This window comes from Chinchilla lanigera, unplaced genomic scaffold (assembly GCF_000276665.1).
Source record: "Chinchilla lanigera isolate Chin_1 unplaced genomic scaffold, ChiLan1.0 scaffold00015, whole genome shotgun sequence".
In the NCBI taxonomy this organism is placed as follows: Eukaryota; Metazoa; Chordata; class Mammalia; order Rodentia; family Chinchillidae; genus Chinchilla; species Chinchilla lanigera.
In genome coordinates, this window is record NW_004955416.1 from 25,573,265 (window position 1) to 25,592,740 (window position 19,476).

The window sequence follows — 19,476 nt, forward strand, 5'->3', positions numbered from 1 at the left end:
CCCCCCTCGGGATGGGCGGCGAGGCGGGGTCGCGGGCGGCCGTGGGGTGCGAGGGCCGCGTGAAGAGCCTGGGGCTGGTGTTCGAGGACGAGCGCAAGGGCTGCTACTCCAGCGGCGAGACGGTGGCCGGGCACGTGCTGCTGGAGGCCTGCGAGCCGGTGGCCCTGCGCGCGCTGCGCCTGGAGGCCCAAGGCCGGGCCACCGCCGCCGCCTCGCAGGTGGAGTACCTGAACGTGCGCCTGAGCCTGCGCGAGCCCGAGGCCGGTGAGCACCGGGGCCGGAGCCTCGGGAGGGCCCGGGAGGGCGGGGTCCGCCGGGCAGGGGCCGGGAGCCCGGGCTGCGCGCTGGTGAGCCGCTCCGACTGGCTCCCGCCCCGGCTTGCAGAGGCGGAGAAGCCCTGGGCATCCCAAGATCTTCTGGAAGAAGCTGGCGGTTGTCATGGGAACCTGGGATTAGGCATTTAGGGATCCAGGGGTCGTGGTGCCTTCTAGCCGGAAGCATGGACGGTGGAACCAGGATGCGAGCCCTCCCATTCGGGCATGCCGAGTGTTACCTGGGCCCCCATTCCTTCCCATCCCAGAGCTGGACAGTCTCTCTCCCTTCCTCCGGATGAATTGGCAGAAAGTCATTCTTAGGAAGAAGGAAGGAGTTCTGCATGGGATTGTTCAAAGGCAGAGTCCCCAGATTTGGCCATCCTGACCTGGGTTCCCTCCTCCGGGAAGCAGGGTCTCTTTCTCACCAGTTCTGCCCCACCTGATGTTGCCGTTTGCTTCCCTTTGCATCGTTTTCCTCCTGCTGCTTGCTTTCCCCAAAGACCTCTGGAGACAAAAGCCCTGTGAGCATTTCCGATTACTCCTTCCTGTGCACCTTGGTGTTCATAGTGTTGACTTTTCCAGAAAGTGACCTTGTCGGGACCAACTATGTGGGTATTGGCATAATACTAGGTACAAACATTGATTTCCTTAATAATCGTGAAAATAATGAGATCACTGAGACCAGTGATTCTTAGTTCTCTCTCAGCCAGGGGTTGAACTTGTACCTTTCTGCCTCCTCAACTTTTAACTATTAAATTTGAAAAGTAAAATGCATTGTATCTAGCCGTATAAACCTTGCTGTAACTTACATGAAGTACAATGTGGTTGTGTCTTAGCCCACTGTGGAGAAGCAGACTGTCCAAATCCTCCAAATGTGTGATAATCTCAGGGATCCCCGAAACATATGGAGGCAAATAATATTTAGCGCCAAAGCTCTATTTTGGTTGAATAAGAAGTATGGAAGGTGACAGTTCTTATCTCCCTTCCTACTCCTCCATCAGAAGGAGTTTCAGGATCACCCAGTGGCCTCCCCAGTGGTCACAGCCAACATGGATTTTCAAGATGGCTCCCTGGAGGAAATAGCTATGGAAGAGAGAAGCAAATGGTTTTTGTCTAACTCTTTCGGCTCCCTGAGCCCATAACTTCTGAGTAAATAGATGTAACAGTAAAGGCAGTTGAGCCTGGGCTTCACAATGAAAACGGCTTTGGTAATGTCTGTGATTGGTAAAATTACAGGTATCAGTTTGATTCACAAGTAGGGTCTTGTTCCTTCATTCTAATGAATTGAAGCATCTGAGCAGGCGCAATTTGAAAATCTTCAACTTGTGTTGGAATGTATCATCACAAACACTATCAACACTTATATTTTACCTAAAACCATAGTCTCTTTTAACTGAGGGGAGATCACTCCTGATGTCTGAACTTCAGGAAAAGTGAGCCACTTCGCGCAGTTATACATTCTCAGGATCATTTGATTTTAAAACCAGGCCATCTTTCAATCATCCAAAGAGATTTTTAGAGATCTAGAGATTTATAGAGAGATTTTTAGAGATCTAGATTTCTGAGAAATATAGCCCTGGGATCCAATTTCAAAAAATTAAAAAAATCTCCCCATATAATACTTTGGCATTGTCAATCTAACCTTGCTATCATTGTGACTAATGTTCTTCATATTTTTACTGAGGGATTGTGACACAAAGACAAGAATACAGAACCAGAGAGTTGGGTTTGGTTCTGGGGCAGCACGAGCCATGTGACCTTAGGCAAGTCCTTCACCCCGTCACTCTTCCCAGCCAACCTCTGTCTCTGAAATGGTCTTCTAGATCCCGTGGCTCATGAGAACCTTTAATTATGAGCGTTGGCGTAAGGCCATTAGCAAATGAAATGTCTCACTCTTACATTGCAGTCCTCTGTACAAGGCAGAAGTAATAAGCCATGAGACCAGAAGCAGAAATGGGTCTAAGGTCTAGCTTGTGAACATTTGTAATTAAAATCAATGAGAAAAATTTTTGTTCCTAAAGTTAAAGCCCGTGTTTATGTTTGCTCAAATTGTTCTGTTTCATATTTTAGCATGGTTGAAGGTCCCGTGTTAAGTGATGTAACTCCTGTGTTTACGTTTTCTCTGGAAAAGGGAACTTCATCTTTCTCTTAGCTCTGTCCCTTTCAGTGATCTGGGGCAGTGCTATTCTCAACAGGCCTGACATGCTTCCTGGTGCTGTTCACTTCATCCAAGCCCCTTCCACTCATTCTGTTCCAGTTCTCGGGTGCTCAAGGTGCCAGGCGTACCCCACCTTCCTGGATGGTCGGGTTGTTTTGCTTTTTTCTTCTGGGTTTTTTTTTGTAACGGATAAAGCAGAAATCCTCACTTTAGTGTCTGGTAACCAGGCAAATCTCAAAGTCCTCTGCACTTTCTTCTTTGTCTTACTTATCCCATGCCCAAGGAAGAGATGGTAGTCTTCAATCTGAGCATGAAATGCAGGAAAAATTTATGAATATTTCGGGAGCTACCTGACCAGTCCTGGAATCCATGAGTCTACTTTGGATCTGAATTAAACAGAGTGTCTAGGTACATTCATCAGAGGCTCTAGTGCCCCTGGCCCGACAGAGTCTATCCACACCCTCTGTTTGGCCTTCTCACAGGTAGTGTTCAGTCTGTGCATGAAATAAAGCCAAGCTGGCAGCCCAGAGCAGCATTTGGGGTCAAGGCCCTACTAGTGAATCCCACACAGATCCCCCTCTCCCCAGAACCATGTTAATCTTAGTAAAACTCAAGGGTAAATACCTGATTCTTGTTTAGTAGCTTGTCTTGTTGGTTTGGCTGTTTTGTATTATACCCACTATTAATACTTAAAATTATTTTTTACTTTTCTGTCTCTGCCTAAAGAATACATAGTAAAGTTTTATGGTCTACCTAAATAAATCTCTTCTGTTAAATTAGCTTTAGCTCAATTTAATATCGCTATCTCCTGTTAGTATAATGGAGTAGGATAAACAATTTGTTTTTGTATGTGCATAAATACACAGTTCCACATTTGTGTGTATACACATGTATATGTACATTGGTGTCCTCAGCTCTAGCACTTTATGATGGTTACTTGCATAATTGGTCATTTGGAAGATGGAAGTTATGTGTGTGTGTGTGTGTGTACATATGTATTAAGTGTTACTTGGTGAAAATCAATTCACATTCAATACTCTACATGTATTTAATTAACTTTTGAAGTATACTGCATTTTATAGCCATGAAAACCTTTAAAAATATGACTTAGGTTATGAAAAGTCTTGATGCAAATACTAACCTTAGTTACAATACAAAACAATCTCTTTTATAGGCGAAGGCGTCGTTTTATTACAGCCTGGAAAACATGAATTTCCTTTTCGCTTTCAACTTCCTTCTGAGTAAGTGAAGCTATACAGTTTTGTGACTTTCGCTGAATTATGTCCATCTGAATGTTGGAGTATACTGCATATCTTCTGCTTTTGAAGTATGCACTTTTATTCCAAATAACTGCCATTATAGACATGCCTGTTTACTCTTGATTTTTCAACCTAAGCCATCATTTTAAACCATACTTTTTTGGCTTTGTTGAAAAATAAACTCTTAAATTAATGTCTTTTGTTTGTTTCAGACCTTTGGTGACCTCATTTACTGGGAAATATGGAAGTATTCAATACTGTGTGAGGGCAGTTTTAGAACGACCCAAGGTACCCGATCAGAGTGTAAGACGGGAACTCCAGGTTGTTAGTCATGTTGATGTCAACACACCAGCATTATTGGTAAGTTCTTCCTTTTGTTCTTCCTGCTTCCTCTCCTTCTCCCTTGGTCCATTCCTGCTTCCCTTCAATAGTGAAGTCTATATTTAACAAGTTTAGTGGTAGTCTGTCCTGTCACTTTCTGATGGTTTCAAAAATACAATCTTGTAACCCATAGGCATTCACTATAAACATATGATTCTAGGTTGGGCAAATTACAAATTATATGTGTTAATACTGTTGATTATGTCCCTGCTGTTCAGGGCTTCTTTTGCCAAAAAGTTACACAGGCTTGAAATGCATTAATAAGGCTTAATAACAATAATGCACACACAGAGAGTAGTTACTTTTACCAAAGTGGCTACATTCACAGGACTGTGGTATTCTAAACTCTGCAATAATAGCAGGTTGAGGAACAGTAATTATGGAAGAGTATTAATCATGCTCAGCCTGTTATTGAAGCTCAGGCCATTATGCTATGTATCCTTCCATTTTGCATGTCATTTTCTAACATTAAGTAAGTACACGCAGCTGCCGCCGAGATCCTTTCACTTATCATTTCCTTATGACAGATTTGGCCACATTAAAGCATTGAACTTCTAATAATCACCAGAAATACTGTAGACTGATAAGAAAGATCAGGCTATAAGTAACAACAGAATAGGCAAGATGGGAGCTAATGAGCTGGATTCTTTTATCTAAACCCATATTATCAAAATAATATAAAATTATACCTTGTACTTTCATGATAGCTGCGAGGACCTAATGGTTCTTCATTTAAATATGAATGAATGATTTTTTTACTTCATAGAAAATACTTAGATTATTTAAACTTCCTGTCATGATACTCATGTGACAAAGATCTATTCTTTTGCTAGCAGTGTTTTTAAAGACAAGGAAAAAAGCCAACAGTTACGAGTTGTCTAACCCCTATTTTCACATAAAAAAAAGACAGAATTCACTGTAGTGTTCACCTCTGAATAACAGATAACAAATATGCCATGGTTGATAGTTTCTTGTGGACCAAAATATTAAATAGCCAGCACCAGCTCACTGGTCTATAGCTACAACTTTAATACCTCCTTAAAACCCTTTTTGAAAATTGATGATGCTACATGTCTTGTATGTTTAATTTGGAATTTTTTTTTTTTTTTTTGTGGAACTGGGAATCGAACTCAGGACTTCACACTTGCCAGGGAAGCACTATGCCACTGAGCTATATCCCCAGCCCTGTCTTGTATTTTTAAAATCTACTTGAAATTGGGAGGTTAAACATTTCTGAAGTCTTTATAATCTTTACTGCAAATTATTTCAAAGGATTTTGTTTGGGCCAAAAACAAATTCTAGTTATTCTTTACTATTCTTTCTATAAAGGAAAAAACTATTACGAGTAACTTGGGACTTTACAGAAAGTTTTGTTGTATACAGTTTGGAAACAGAGCATCTTAAACCTTGCGTCATTTTTCTTGATACTAAAGAATACAGAGCTGGGGATATAGCTCAGTGGCACAGGCACCTGCCTAGCAAGTGCAAGGTCATGAGTTTGATTCCCAGTACCAAAAAAAAAAAGATTAAAGACTACAATTAGATACTATAGTAAGGTATAATGTATTCAGTAGCCTTGCAGATCAGTAAATAATGAGTATGTTGTTGCACTATTGCACAAAGCCTCCAGACGATTCCAGGACCACTTGAAATGTTTGTCCAATATGATAAAACATGACTATTTGCTTATTCCACACAGTAAGTGCCAAAACAAATATGATATTCTGATTATTGATTTTATATTATTTCTCCCTTCATTTGACCTGTATATAAAGTTTTTAAAAAATTCTGACATGTTTTTATGCAGTAATATACATACATAAGTATTGCCTTTTTTAAGGGATAGTATATCCTTTCCTAGAAATACAATAAGGCCAGGGTAAAATAGGTGGATATTATGCCCAGTTAATTCTAAACATTCACCCTAGTTTTCCTAAGAAGGAAATAAGTTTTAGCACTTCATGTTGCAGTACATGTTCTGCCTGACATGTCACATGGAAATATGAAAGTAATTTCTTTACAACTGTTGTATGATGAGAGATGTAATTTTTAAGTTCTCTGAGTGCTCTAGAATGGCTTAAGTAAGGTCATTTTATTTGAAATTTTCAAGACTCCTGTATTGAAAACTCAAGAAAAAATGGTTGGCTGTTGGTTTTTCACGTCTGGTCCAGTCTCGCTGAGTGCCAAGATTGAAAGAAAGGGCTACTGTAATGGTAAGCAACTTATTTGAAAGTGCAGATGAAAGATTTATTCATTTTACTAATTTTACTTAAAGTGTGTTTTATAGTTTGTACAATATAGCATATTTTAAAACATGAATAATAAATTCTAGTTTGAATAGAAATAATTGATATTTAAATATTTTAAGTAGATGAATAGGTTCCACTCAAACTTTTGATATCTCTGTCTTGGATCCTGATATTTTAGGAACAAAGATAAAATCAGAAGAGTGTGGAAATACTGTATGAGCTGAATGCCAAAAAAGAATGGCTAGAGTTAGACCCCCCGAAGACAACTGCAGTGGGAAATTACTATTAGCACTCTGATTCCGTGCTGGCCTGAATATAGAAATGTATGGGCTTAGAACATGAAGCATTAACAAACTTTAGGCATGTTTGTATCAGAACTACTCTATGTGAAGGGCCCAATTCCTAGAGCATATTTGACTCCCACTCCCAGGTTCTGCCTTGTTGGAAATGAATGTCCTATGAAACAGCGTAGGGGAATGTTATAAAACGTACATATCCTAGCCATTGTTTTGTTCATGCCTCAGTTTTAATTCCTTGAAAGCAAAAGCTTTGGTCTCCTGTTGGGCAGATTTTAATCTGATAGGTGAGTTTGTTAATGCTGTTTATTTAACACATCATGCTGAGTCACTTGTTTGTAAACACTGCCTTAATTTATATGCATACTGATCATTTGCATATCTTAGAATTATTCCTGTAATACTGCTACATTATTGCAAAAGCAAATAATTCAATATTAGAAAATAATATCCACCAAAACTACAGTGAGTTTTCATTTATCTAACTCAGTATTATAATACACATTTTCCATCAGGGCTTCTCAATTTGTCCAAGTAATGTTGGAACATTTCAACTTTGATTGGTAATGGCCTTATTCCATTTTTTTAAATTTTAAAAATAAAAGAATGAAAACATATTAACAAACACACATACATTTACAAAATAACACAAGAACAATACAAGCAGTACTGAATTTCAGACAAGGTGTTAGGAAATTGACAATGGTTGTTGTATTACTTATTGATATTTCCAAAGCGGTTACTCAGGAAAACAAATATAGACATGTAAGATTGGTCAAATAATTAATCATTAACCATTCCTTTCAGTAAGGTGACAGAAGTCAGTAGTACAACTATGTTAGCTATCCTCTGTATGCATGCCTTATTCCATTTTGCTAAGAATATTTTGAAAAGTTTCTGAATCCATCCTTTGTTTTCTTTCTAGGAGAAGCTATACCTATTTATGCAGAAATAGAAAACTGTTCATCTAGGCTGATTGTTCCCAAAGCGGCTATTTTCCAAACCCAGACATACTTGGCCAGCGGAAAAACAAAGACCTTCCGTCACATGGTTGCTAACGTGCGAGGAAACCACATTGCTTCCGGGAGCACCGACATATGGAATGGGAAGACTTTAAAAATTCCACCTGTCACTCCCTCCATCCTGGATTGTTGCATTATCAGAGTGGACTATTCCTTAGCTGTAAGCAAGCTCTTTTTAAAATTAAAAATATATAAAATGGAGCAATAACTGGAGGCAGGTTGCTGTGTGTTTCTAAGTTGGTACTTACGAAACTGTCATTCTTTGTCGCCATTACTACTAATTGTGGACTGTATAACAATTGCCTTTTGCTTTTACTAAAAATCTATCACTCTTCCATGGAATGAAATAAAGTAACATAAAGGGATTGTGGTGTGTTACGGGGAACCTGTCACACCAAAGCCACACACTTGATTTTGTGTAATTGTAAGCAGTGCCAGCTTACACGAAAGGATGTGAAGGCCCCAGATCCCTGTCACAGAGTGTTCTCTGTATTTTGTATACTCTTCACTCTGTTCATTTTGTTGAGTCAGGATTGTCTACATGTGAAATGGGAGTGGGGTAGTAGTTGACAAAGGAATTCATTCCTTTCTGCGAAAAAAGACACTCCTAGGGCAGTGTCCTACGTGGTTTAATGTATCTGTGCCTTTGTCTTTTTTTCTGACACGTCAGGTATACATTCACATTCCCGGTGCTAAAAAGCTGATGCTCGAGCTGCCCTTAGTCATTGGCACAATTCCGTATAATGGTTTTGGCAGCAGAAACTCCAGCATTGCCAGCCAGTTCAGCATGGACATGAGCTGGCTGACACTGACCCTGCCAGAGCAGCCTGAAGGTAAAACACTTCGAAGTTCTTTCACAATGAAGTTTTATACAGAAAGTAGTTAAGAGCAGGACTGTAAAATAGTAAGCACTCAAATGTGAATTATTACATCTGGTACAATTAGCCTACAAAACACCATAAAAGAGACATCAAAAACTTAACTTACCCAGGACACAAAGCTGTTTGATGTCAGACTTGAGAAGGAAATGTACATCTCGTAGTGCCAATTTGTAATTGTAAAAAAAAACAAATAGGCAAATAAAAGTGTCGAGGGTTGCATCTTTTCTGTGGCCAGTCTCAGTGATAATTGCTTGCCTAGCCTGTTACACGCTCCTCAATCATTGTTAGCGATAGTTTTGTAAAAACAGGAGCAAAGTTTCTTTGTTGTAACACACATAAAAGCTTGCTGACTAGAGAAAAAATGCCTTATTGTAATCTTCAGGTTAGCTACATTTCTCACTTTTGAAAGTGTTCAGAAAAACTAGTTTCTGTGGATATTTCTCAGCTCCATCTCCATTTCTGTTTCAGCACCCCCAAATTACGCGGATGTGGTGTCAGAGGAAGAATTCTCCAGACACATTCCTCCGTACCCTCAGCCCCCAGGCTGTGAAGGAGAAGCATGCTACCCGATGCTTGCCTGCATCCAAGAGTTCCGATTTCAGCCTCCACCTCTTTACTCAGAGGTAAACAAAGCAAAAGAAGCTTAGAATTTTATTACGCTGTTGCCCAGTAATCATTTGCCCTCCTCCCTTCATTTAAGGTGTGTGTTGCTGATTCATAATTAGTAAAGGATAGTTATAAATTTGCTTTCACAGTGGCTATAGATTATCACAGATCCACTTAGCTTGCCCTCTGCTATTTTCCTGTTGAGCTATAGCGTGCATACACAGTACCATGATTGCCTTTAAGATGTTGTATGTGTGGGGCTGGGGATATAGTTCAGTGGTATAAGCGCCTGCCTGGCAAGTGCAAGGTCATGAGTTCGATCCTCAGTACCGCCCCCCCCAAAAAAGATGTTTTATGTGGCCTTGGAATGCACAGAACTTCACAGCCTATTGGAACTTGCTAACAGATAATAGACTCTGAACAATGTAGGTCATAGGCATCACGTAATGAGAAGTAGGTTGTAGAGTCATTTAAAAATGCCACAGCAGTAATCTCAGTCTTCTTTTTTGCAGGTTGATCCACATCCTAGCGACATAGAGGAGACCCAGCCTGTTTCCTTCATTCTCTGAATGAACATCCGGAAATCACTGTGTTCATCATCAAACTGGAATGTTGGTTCTTTCCCCGCTGCCTTTCTGGGGGAGAGTGTGGAAGGATTAACTTAAGACCATAAATGAACATCAAGACTGAAGACAATAGAAATTAAAGATCGCTAGAACTTTCTAGTGGGCCAAGACAACGGCTGCACAAGTGTCTGTGAGGGCCGTCTGTCGCCGTTGGGAATGGGATGACACTGTGACTGGAGGAGGGGAAGCGGAAGTGCTGATAGAGGTAGAGGAAGTGAGGGAGGCCGGCTGATCGGCGAGGAGGGATTCTGTGGAGTGGAGGCCAGAGCAAGGAAGCCTCTCAGAAGGCTTTGCAAAGAGAAGCAAATGTGTTCGGAACTTAAGGCAATGTGGATTCAATAGGCAGACTTGGTTTCGAGCGTGTAGCCGTGCAGACACGTGCCCGAAAGTGGCCTACCCTAAATACTCAGTGAGATCTTCAGGTTCCAGGGTCTTCATGATTTCCTGTCCTTCTACCAGATCGAGGATCAAGGTCCTGGCAACGTTCCCCTTCTTGAGATCATGGTCACATAAGGTCCTAAACAGGTAATACAGTTTCCACTCTTTCTGTAGTAGGTTCAAATACACTTTTCTAAATTGGCTATCCAGTATTAGGAAACTGGCAAAGGCTTCCTTGGAAAGCTTGCCACTTTAAATGGGAAAGATAAATTGTAATGTGGAAATGTGTCTTGTTGAAAGCTGTACTTTTTGCAACCTCGAAGTACTTAAACAGGATATATGTTCGTTTGTCCTCATATGTTAATTTTCTAAGGGCACAAGAGAAAGAGGCGGGAAGAGAAGGTCACATCTTTAGGATGCCTTGATAACCACACAGTCACAAAAAGGCATTATCTTAACCTACCTCTAGTGGGGTTATCAGATAGCTTTTCCAAACTCTAGGCTTGCTGAACCGTACTTGGTGTTTCTGCTATTTATAGCAGCAGTCTCATCTCACCTATCATTTAATCTGAACTTAAACCAAGGGAAAAAATCTGTATGGTTGGCATTAAATGGAAACAAATATATGTGTACCTAAAGGCATTTCAAAGTAAATGTAAACTCAAGAAAAGGTAGAAATACTATTTAAAAGAAAAAAAAGAAAAGGCATAAATTTAATTTCCTGTTAAGAGACTTAAGCAGACTCACGGTAGTCACTGCATAACACATTGTTATTCCAAGTATTGAGTAATTGTGTTTAAACTGTGACTTTATTGTTTTGGTGCAATATTTTGTTGTCATTTAACCTCAGGATATTCAGACCAACAGGATCGTGCTGCTGCTCCAGGCAGTGTGTTTATTGTCCCCTGTCTCCTATTCACGGTCACATGCTCACTGGCTTTTCCATCGATCTGTTGGTGGTGTGAGCTGAGAGCATTTCTGGACACTAAGGGAAAGGGAGATAGGAATTCCCATAATAGAAATTTTGGACCAGCTGATTCCCAAGGGTTTGTTCCAGAAACCCTGGTGCTTCCCAGGCAGATATTGTACTCCATTTGATGAAGTGATTAGTCAGTGTGTTCACTTAGAAATACAAAAATTCTTATACAGCCAAATTTTGTATTTGAAAATCAGTTGGCCATCTGATCAGGGATTTTTTCTACAAACATTAGGTAAATGTGTGCTTTTCAGCCCCTGGATGTATTTCTTATCTCCTTAATATGAAACATCAAACACGTTTTCATTACAAGAAACCATTTAAAACCACAGTGTCTAATGGCTATACCAGTAATTGTGGTACAGTTGTCACAAAATTTATTCCTTGCTTTGGTTTTTAAAGGTCTTTTACTTTGCTTTGGTTTTTTTGTATGCCTTTAAACAGGTATGTGTATTTAAGTGCTGTTCAAACAGCTCATTTCAGCTATTTATTGACTTTAAAGATATCGTTTACGTGCCAGGTCAAGACATCATCCATGGGGGGGCTGGGGATTTAGCTCAGCGGCAAAGCGCCTGCCTGGCAAGCGCAAAGTCATGAGTTCAGTTCCTGGTACCGGAAGAAAACCAAAAAAAAAAAAAAAAAAGACATCCTCCATGTCCATGAAAACAAAACAAAGAGAAAGAAAAACTCAAAAAGTATGGATAGAGAAAGTTTAATTATTTGGCTTCATGTAGAAAAGCAACCTCTTAATGGAATCCTTCAGGAGGATTGCTTTAGCTTTTTGACTACAGAAATTATGAAACCTGCCTAGCAAAATTGACATTTAAGGGAATAGATTAAAGGTATGACTTGATATTCATCTGCCTGACCTTAAGCAGTGGGTTGAAACTGCATACCTTTTTATAATCGAGATATCATTTTATGAATGTAAAAAACTACATTGGCACACAGAAAATATGTGAATGAAAAAAAACTTTAGCTGCTATTGTGTTCTTGTTTATTTTCCTCTTGCTCTTGTTTAGTTTGGGAAAAAAAGTGGCCTTAGAATTTTTGTTTAGATGCAAAAGTTTGAAATTGAAAATGTGCGTTGCTTGGCACACAAACTCTTTCATTCCCTGGGTAAAATTTTACTTTTGGTGTTTTCGTTTTGCACAGTAAGAAACTCAGTAGGCAGGGAATACTTTTTTTGATAAGTTAACTCTGAGAGCTTTTTTTATTTTTGTTAAAAATGTAACAGTTTAACCCACAAGAAAAACAAAAGATTGTATTTTGTACTCTTGTTTGAACCCTGTGGGTTCCTTTTGTTAATAAAATGATTCTACTAATGCTGCGAGTCACTTATTTTTGTTTTTGCTTAAAGGACTGATTTAAATGATCATAGACCAGGAAAATCAGTACCAAAAAACAGAAAGTTACTGCAGTTCAGATCATTTTGTTCTACTCATGCTATCAGAAGGTAAGGTACGGCCCTAGGGATTCTGAGCTGCTTCTTAAACTGCATTCAGTTTTCCAAGGTAATCAGTTTTTAGCATTCTATGAAGAAAAGTAATTGAGCTGTATAAGGAAGGTTAAGCTAAAAAGTGTGACCCAAATACACACGGAATGTTTAAATTTTTAAAAAATATTACAGTAAAAGACACTTTGGCCTTAATTCCTGCTGCAAACGCTCCCCCTCCCTTCAAACACACTTAGCATTCTTGGCACTTTCTGAAGCAGTCCTGGAAGTCCTCTTTAGTGAGGATTATAAGGTGTGATAAAAAATACAGTGCCATTTTGCTGCTGCCAAATGCTATCCAATGAAAAGGCGTTATTACAGTGTGTCCCCATCCAGTTAATTCACAGATCTGCACTGCGTCTTCTGGCCCTCCCTTAAAGTTGAAGTGACCGTGAAAGTTAGACATTTTGAATTCATTCAGGATATGGAAGCAGCCATAAGAACAGAGCTAAAGATACAAAAGACTTCCAGAACCGCCTCACAAGGTAGCAAGGATGATAGAATAAGTATGTTGGAAGGGAGGAGGAGGGCATTTAAGGAGGATTAATGACTATGTCTTTCACTGTAAGAATTTTTTCATTACAGTTTTCAGTCATATGTCATGCATTGGTCATTGAGAGAGTATCTTCATGTATGCATAAATGATAGTGACCACTCCCAAGCCTCCTGAATTTTAGTGTTTGCTTTAATAGAGTCTCCCCAGAACTTATGTAGGAGGTCTGCTGGGCTGTGAAGGGTCCCTCACTGGGCAGCGCTGACCCATGTAAACCTTCGCTTTTTATGCAAGTAAGGGTGGTTACCAGCACTATGATTTGTACAAGGAAGATGTGATGGTCAGTCATCTCAAGTCCTGAAAAGTCATAACCTTCACTAAGTGCTTGGCTAGTTTGCTTTCCAGTTGTTTTTAATATATGACCTAGTGTTATGTAATGAACAGTTTCTTTCTGCATGTACATGTATTTGGACTCAACATGCATTTGAATATTTGTAATAAATACTGAGGCACAACTTAGAAGATTGCCATTAAAGTTTCTGTAGTTTGTATTGGGAAGGTGTGGATTCTAAATTTTAGAATTAAGCCAAACACTAGGAAGAAACTAGAGCAAAGCTCTCACTTTACCAATAAGGATACCAAAACCCAGAGAGGTGTAACCTGAGAGCTTGGCCTACATGCTCTGTGAGGTCCCTGCTTGCTCTGAAATGTCCTGATTCTGCAGCTTTAGAGAAGTAATGAAAACAGTCATTGCTTTCAATTACACAGCTTAGGAGTTGCAGACCTGGATACCAAGCATACGTTAAATGGAGAGTGTTCGGTGTTTATATCTAAAATCCCTGCCTCCAGAAAAGACAGGCGTCTTTGACTAAATTGCTTCCTAAGTATGTTTAATTAGTAACTGAAATCCTTCCTTCAACAGGTCTAAGATCTTTATACTTTGAAATAATTATAGGCTCACAAGAAGTTGCAAAAATAGGACAGCAAAGTCCCACATACTCTTCCCACAGACTCCTTCCCTCACTCGCCCCTGTGGCAGTGTCTTAGTAACTGCAGTGTGCTAGAACATCAGGACTTCACATAGTGCACACACCCCATGCTTGCGTATGGTCATTTTCCTTGTGTGTATGTGTATAGATCCATGACAGTGTCACGTAGGCTCATGTAATCACCACACTCAAGTCACGGAACTGCTCCATTACCACAAAGAAAACCCTTGGGGGGTTCCCTTGTGATCCCATTCCCTTCTCTGCTAGCTCCCCTGCCCAGTGATCAGTTTACCATCTCTATAATTTTGTCATTTCCAGAATGCTAGAGAAGTGGAATCATTTGGTCTGTGCTTCTTGAGGTTGGATGTTTGGTTTTTTCCTACCCCACATAACAGACTAAGACCCATACAAGCTGCTGCTTGCATCAGTGTTTTGTTTCTTTATATTTCAACTGAGGCATCTTAAAAGAAACAGATTACTACTTACAACTTCATCCTGCAGTTTGCAAAGAAAACATGTAATGATTTTATGCACACCATGTTTTCCTAAATATTTTGGTTTTGAGTTTGAGAACTACCTTTTATAGCAAACGTATAAATGCAGATTTACACACTTTCAGAGGTATATTTTCAACTTATCAAAGTCCTGGAAATATTTTGCCTCTAAATAGCAAGCTATCAGATTATAAATAAACAGCATACATCGGTGATGAAATTGTAGACAGGGAGGAACTGTATTGGGCTATTTGCTTCTGAATAACATTAATTACGCAGGAAAAAATGTGTTTGCCTTATGTGTGTATATTACATTTTGTGAGTTTGGGGTTTTTTCCCTTTCATTTCCTTCATTCACAGGCCCCCTTCTTAATACTAAGGGAGGTTAAAAAGTCTACTTTCTGAGAAAAATTTTAAACTACAGAATATATTCTTAATGAAACAGTATGATAAAATATGGGTTTCTTTGTTAAGACTACTACATCTTTCTAGACAGGAGAACACTCACCTCATAGCTGTCATTACAGACTAACCTAAGGCACTTTTTTCTGAAATCAGACCTAAGTCCATTGGAGAAGGAAGGAAGCAGTAAAATAGACACACGCAGTGATGAAGGCGAGAGGTAGATAAAAAGTATTGACTAAGTGCCTGTTCGGGAACATCGCAGTAACTGAACTCATGATCAACTGTGTCTTTGGTAGAGCTATTTTTGTATTTATTAGCGGAGATTTTGCACCTGCACAATTTTTCAAAGAACTAAGATATTTTGTCGGACAAGGAGAGACCTGCTTTAGGCACTATGTCCCACCTGAAACAAAACATAAGTGCTTTCCTCACACCTATAAGTGTCCCTGTACACACACACGCACACACACACGTGTATGTACCATACACACACATACGTGTACACAGAGATGCTTACATAGACTCATACACGTGCATGCATGTACCATACACATACATACATGTACACAGAGATGCTTATATAGACCCACATTCACACACACACACATACACACACACACACACGCACACACACACATACATTCACAGTTTTCTCTTGCCCTTTCATCTGCAGCCTTTACCTCTAGGTCTTGGTATCAGGTGAAAATGTAAGCTTTGTTACAAAAGAAGCAATGGTCACTTAGTGACACGAGAATCTGGGGGAAAAGAAGCATCGTGCCCCAGCTTTTCACCAGTCTGCCTCCAGTCAGTAAAACAGCAGTGAAGAGATATCAGTGACTCACTAAATGAGTAAACTGAGGGCAGTTGACACCAGGAATTTATCCATTTCATTTTGAAAAATTATCACTCCATGGTATAATAGTCATAGCTCCTCACAAACCCAGCTCTACCTCTTCAATGACAAATGGATATAAAGAGTTCCAGGCCAAAAATATTAACTCACACATACAGTGCCGATTACTCTAATCTTGATATATGAACTACTTCACCTTAACATGAAGATTTCCTTTTTTTTAATTTGTCTTTTCATTTTAGTTGCCAGACTCTATCCAGTTGTTCATATTTTAAGTGATTTATACATGAGCGATATCTTTCTTGGCTATCACTGCAAATATTTAGACTTCCTTAAACTGGTTGGTTGAGTTGATTCAATAAGTATAAAGGTCATGGTTAGCTTTGAAACATGTCCTACATGAATGTGCACTTTCACATGCATGCACACACATACACATACGCACAGATGCTTTGTTTCTTGGCTAGAGATTTCTCCCTAAAGGCAGGACAGCTCATCAACAGGGACATTATTTATATACCTGGGCTCTAGAGAGGGTAAATTTTAACATCAATTCAATCCACTACTAGAAGAACATGAAGCACAATCTTTCTTTTTTTTCGTAGCTGGTATGTTGTTGGGCAGTAACAGAGAAGGGATAAAAGACTCATCCAACACACAATTGCATATTCCATTCACACCCTAGGTCACTGTAGTACAGGAAGTCAAAATCAAAACCATAACGGCCCAGGGCATAACTGAGACAAGTCAAGGAGCACATGTACATACATACAAGAAACTGTACCGAGTGTTCACTATCAGAGAGCTTTGCTACAGACTTCAACAGTGTCAAGAAAACAGCTCAGGAAAAACAGTTTAGGAACTAAACACTATTATAATTTTTTCTTTTGTCTAAATTAAAATAAGCTGAGAAGTATCTGGATATATATATGCATACCAAAGTCTGCTTTTATCCTCCTTAGAAGGGGATAAAGCCAAAGTCTGGTAAACCTCTTAAGAGAACCTGCATCTACAGAGGTGATTTAAAAGCAAATCTCAATGTGTGTGATTTCATCCTCAATTCAACCATCTGGCTCGTTTATATAAATGTAGAATGCTGGGTACCAGGGGAAGCTGTAGCAGCATATACAGACTTTTATCTTATTTAACACAACAAACACCTCAATCTTGATGTCATGTCTCGATATTCATGGATGTGAACACCAACAGCTATTTCTCTTATGATACTGGTAGGAATGCATCACATAAATACCATTTTTAAGAAAATTATCCTCATTGTATTGAAGCTTTAAAAAAAAAAACAGCCAACCTCAAAATCGCTCTCCCCAGCACAAAACAAAAGTAATTCCCTCTGCCAGTGGGAAGAAGTTTTATGCAGCACCTACACAGCACAGAGATTTCCAACGGTCTCCCGAGCACAACATTAAAGTCTCATGGAAAGAACTGGGTTGGTGGGAGTCAGGAAGTTTACATGTTAACCTTCTCTGTTCAGCCTCTGCCAACTGGAGACATCAGATCTTTGAAGCTTCAGCCTTAAGCTGACTGGTTCCAAGACAAACAGTAGCTCTAAGGGCTCCAGGACAGCTACTGGGGAGAGCTGGAATGCATCTACTGCCTCAGTGTGGCCTTGGCCTGGGCACCTGCCCTTGCCTTCCTCAACCACTGCCTCGCAGTGGCTGTGAGACACACAGGAAGGACTGGGCACACCCAGCAGGGAAGCTGTTCCTCAGACAGCGGCCTGCTTACCAAACACCCAGAACCACAACATCCACACCAGGAATCCCAGGGAGAAGAACGTACAAGAAATTTCTTAAGCCATGGAATGAATCAAAAATGGCTGTCAGCAGGGTCCTGTGTATCAGAAAACTTCACTAAGACGAAGCTGCCTTTTTGGTAAGTTTGGGTGTGAGTGTGTTCTTTGTTTCTGTTTTCAATTTGCTCCTGCTTCTTATAGAAGAAGCTGAGAACCTAGGACCTAAACGATTCCAAACTGGAGTCTCTCAAAGCCCTTCTCATGCTTAGAGAGCTACCTTGTCTCACTCTCCTCACTCTTTCCTCACTTTAGCACTGAGAGTCCCAAGGCTCAGGACCCCCCAATTCCAGGCAAAATGGCACAGTTGGTCTCGCATTACACTTCTCCCATCAGAGACAACAGTACTCCCCACACCCACAGTAACCAGCTGTGATTTTTCGTAGAGAGGCTGTCACTTCCCTCTGAGACTCCAGTACGAAATTCCTCCTCCTGTCACCCAACAACCCCAAGTAGAATGTCCTCCTGGAAATGAGCACAAACACCAAGAAACTGAGTGCTCAGGCCACTTTGGCCATTTGCTTTGGACTGTGACCCCTACCGAGGCCAGCGCTACAGCTGATTCAGTCTCCACCTCCTCCCTCCAGGGCCTCTCCTGCCCCATTGAGTCATAAAAAGCTTGGCGTGCTGGTCATAGGTCACACTTGTGCATACTGTCCTCCCAAGGCTTGAGTACTGTGACAAATGCACACGGTCAGAAGCCTCAGAGATGCTTTCTCTCTGTGTGTGTATGGGTGTCTCTCCTTCTCTCCCTCTCTTGTCTACAACGAGGACCAACTTTCCCAAGTGTTGCTATGGTTAGGATCCAACACGTTCCCTAAAACTTCATTGTGTTCAAGGTATGATTGCCAGTTTATAGGTCATGAGACTCTAACTTTATCAAGTGGATTTGCGCATTGGTGAGTTCATAGCTCAGTAGCTTTTTGGAAGATGAGGCCTAATCAAGTGAGGTGGATCAAAGTCATGGGGCCATGCCTTTGAAAAGCACCTCTTATTCCTGGCTCCTTTCCTTCTGCCTCTTCATTGCTTGTTCGGCTTTCCGGCTGCCAGGAGATGATGAGCATTCCTCTGCCCTACCCTTCTGCCATGATGACACTGCCACAACACAAGCCTAAACAGTGTTCCGTGGACTGAAACATGTGAAACTCTCAGCACAATAAATCTTTTCTCCTCTGCATTGTTTGTATTAGGTACTTTGCCCCAGCAACAGAAACCTGACTAATACATGCTGGTTCCCTTTCTTCCCCTTGAAGCTCTTTCAATAACAACTAGAGTCCAGTCAGAGGTGGCGTCCAATCAGAGTTTTTCTCCCTACATAATCACCATCCTAGGTCATGACCAGGGCCATGTAACATGCTCATGTGACTGAGGAATTACTGTAGATGATGGTGACCCAGCAGTGAATAAAAGACAACTAAAGTTTCCATTTCTCTCTTTCTTTTTTGTCCCAGGGATGTAACCTAAGGCCTCCGTGTGTTAAGCACATGCTCTGCTACTGAGGTACAGCCCAGCCTTGGAGTACTCTCTTCACATTGTCCTCAGAGCCTGTAGCTTAGTCTTCTTAGTTTCATCACTGGTGAAAAGTTTTTATCCCTTGAGATTGAAGCTGATCCTTTGACAATTCCTTGGGGTCATCCAGAAGCACGCCTGAGGAGTAAAGCAGGATGCTGGACTGGAGGTGGCCCTTATGCAATCAGGCAGGGCGCCAATAAGGAACAGTGGCAAGGTGAAGGATGTCAGTGAACAGGATGTCCTTGGGTGCTCAGCTGGATCTAGAGAAAATGTCCAAGT

The 19,476-nt window shown here is 40.6% G+C and overlaps 1 protein-coding gene across 1 annotated transcript; it reads left to right on the forward strand.

The window, feature by feature from the left end:
* Arrdc4 (arrestin domain containing 4) lies at positions 1 to 10,664 on the forward strand (the record flags this gene model as incomplete). The annotated part of the gene is given in 8 exon segments (XM_005381612.2): positions 1 to 264; positions 3,647 to 3,713; positions 3,944 to 4,091; positions 6,223 to 6,325; positions 7,583 to 7,839; positions 8,350 to 8,512; positions 9,029 to 9,183; positions 9,679 to 10,664. Coding segments are annotated over 8 exon segments (1,214 nt in total), but the record flags the coding sequence as incomplete, so codon positions are not given.
* Positions 10,665 to 19,476: the final 8,812 nt, after the last annotated feature.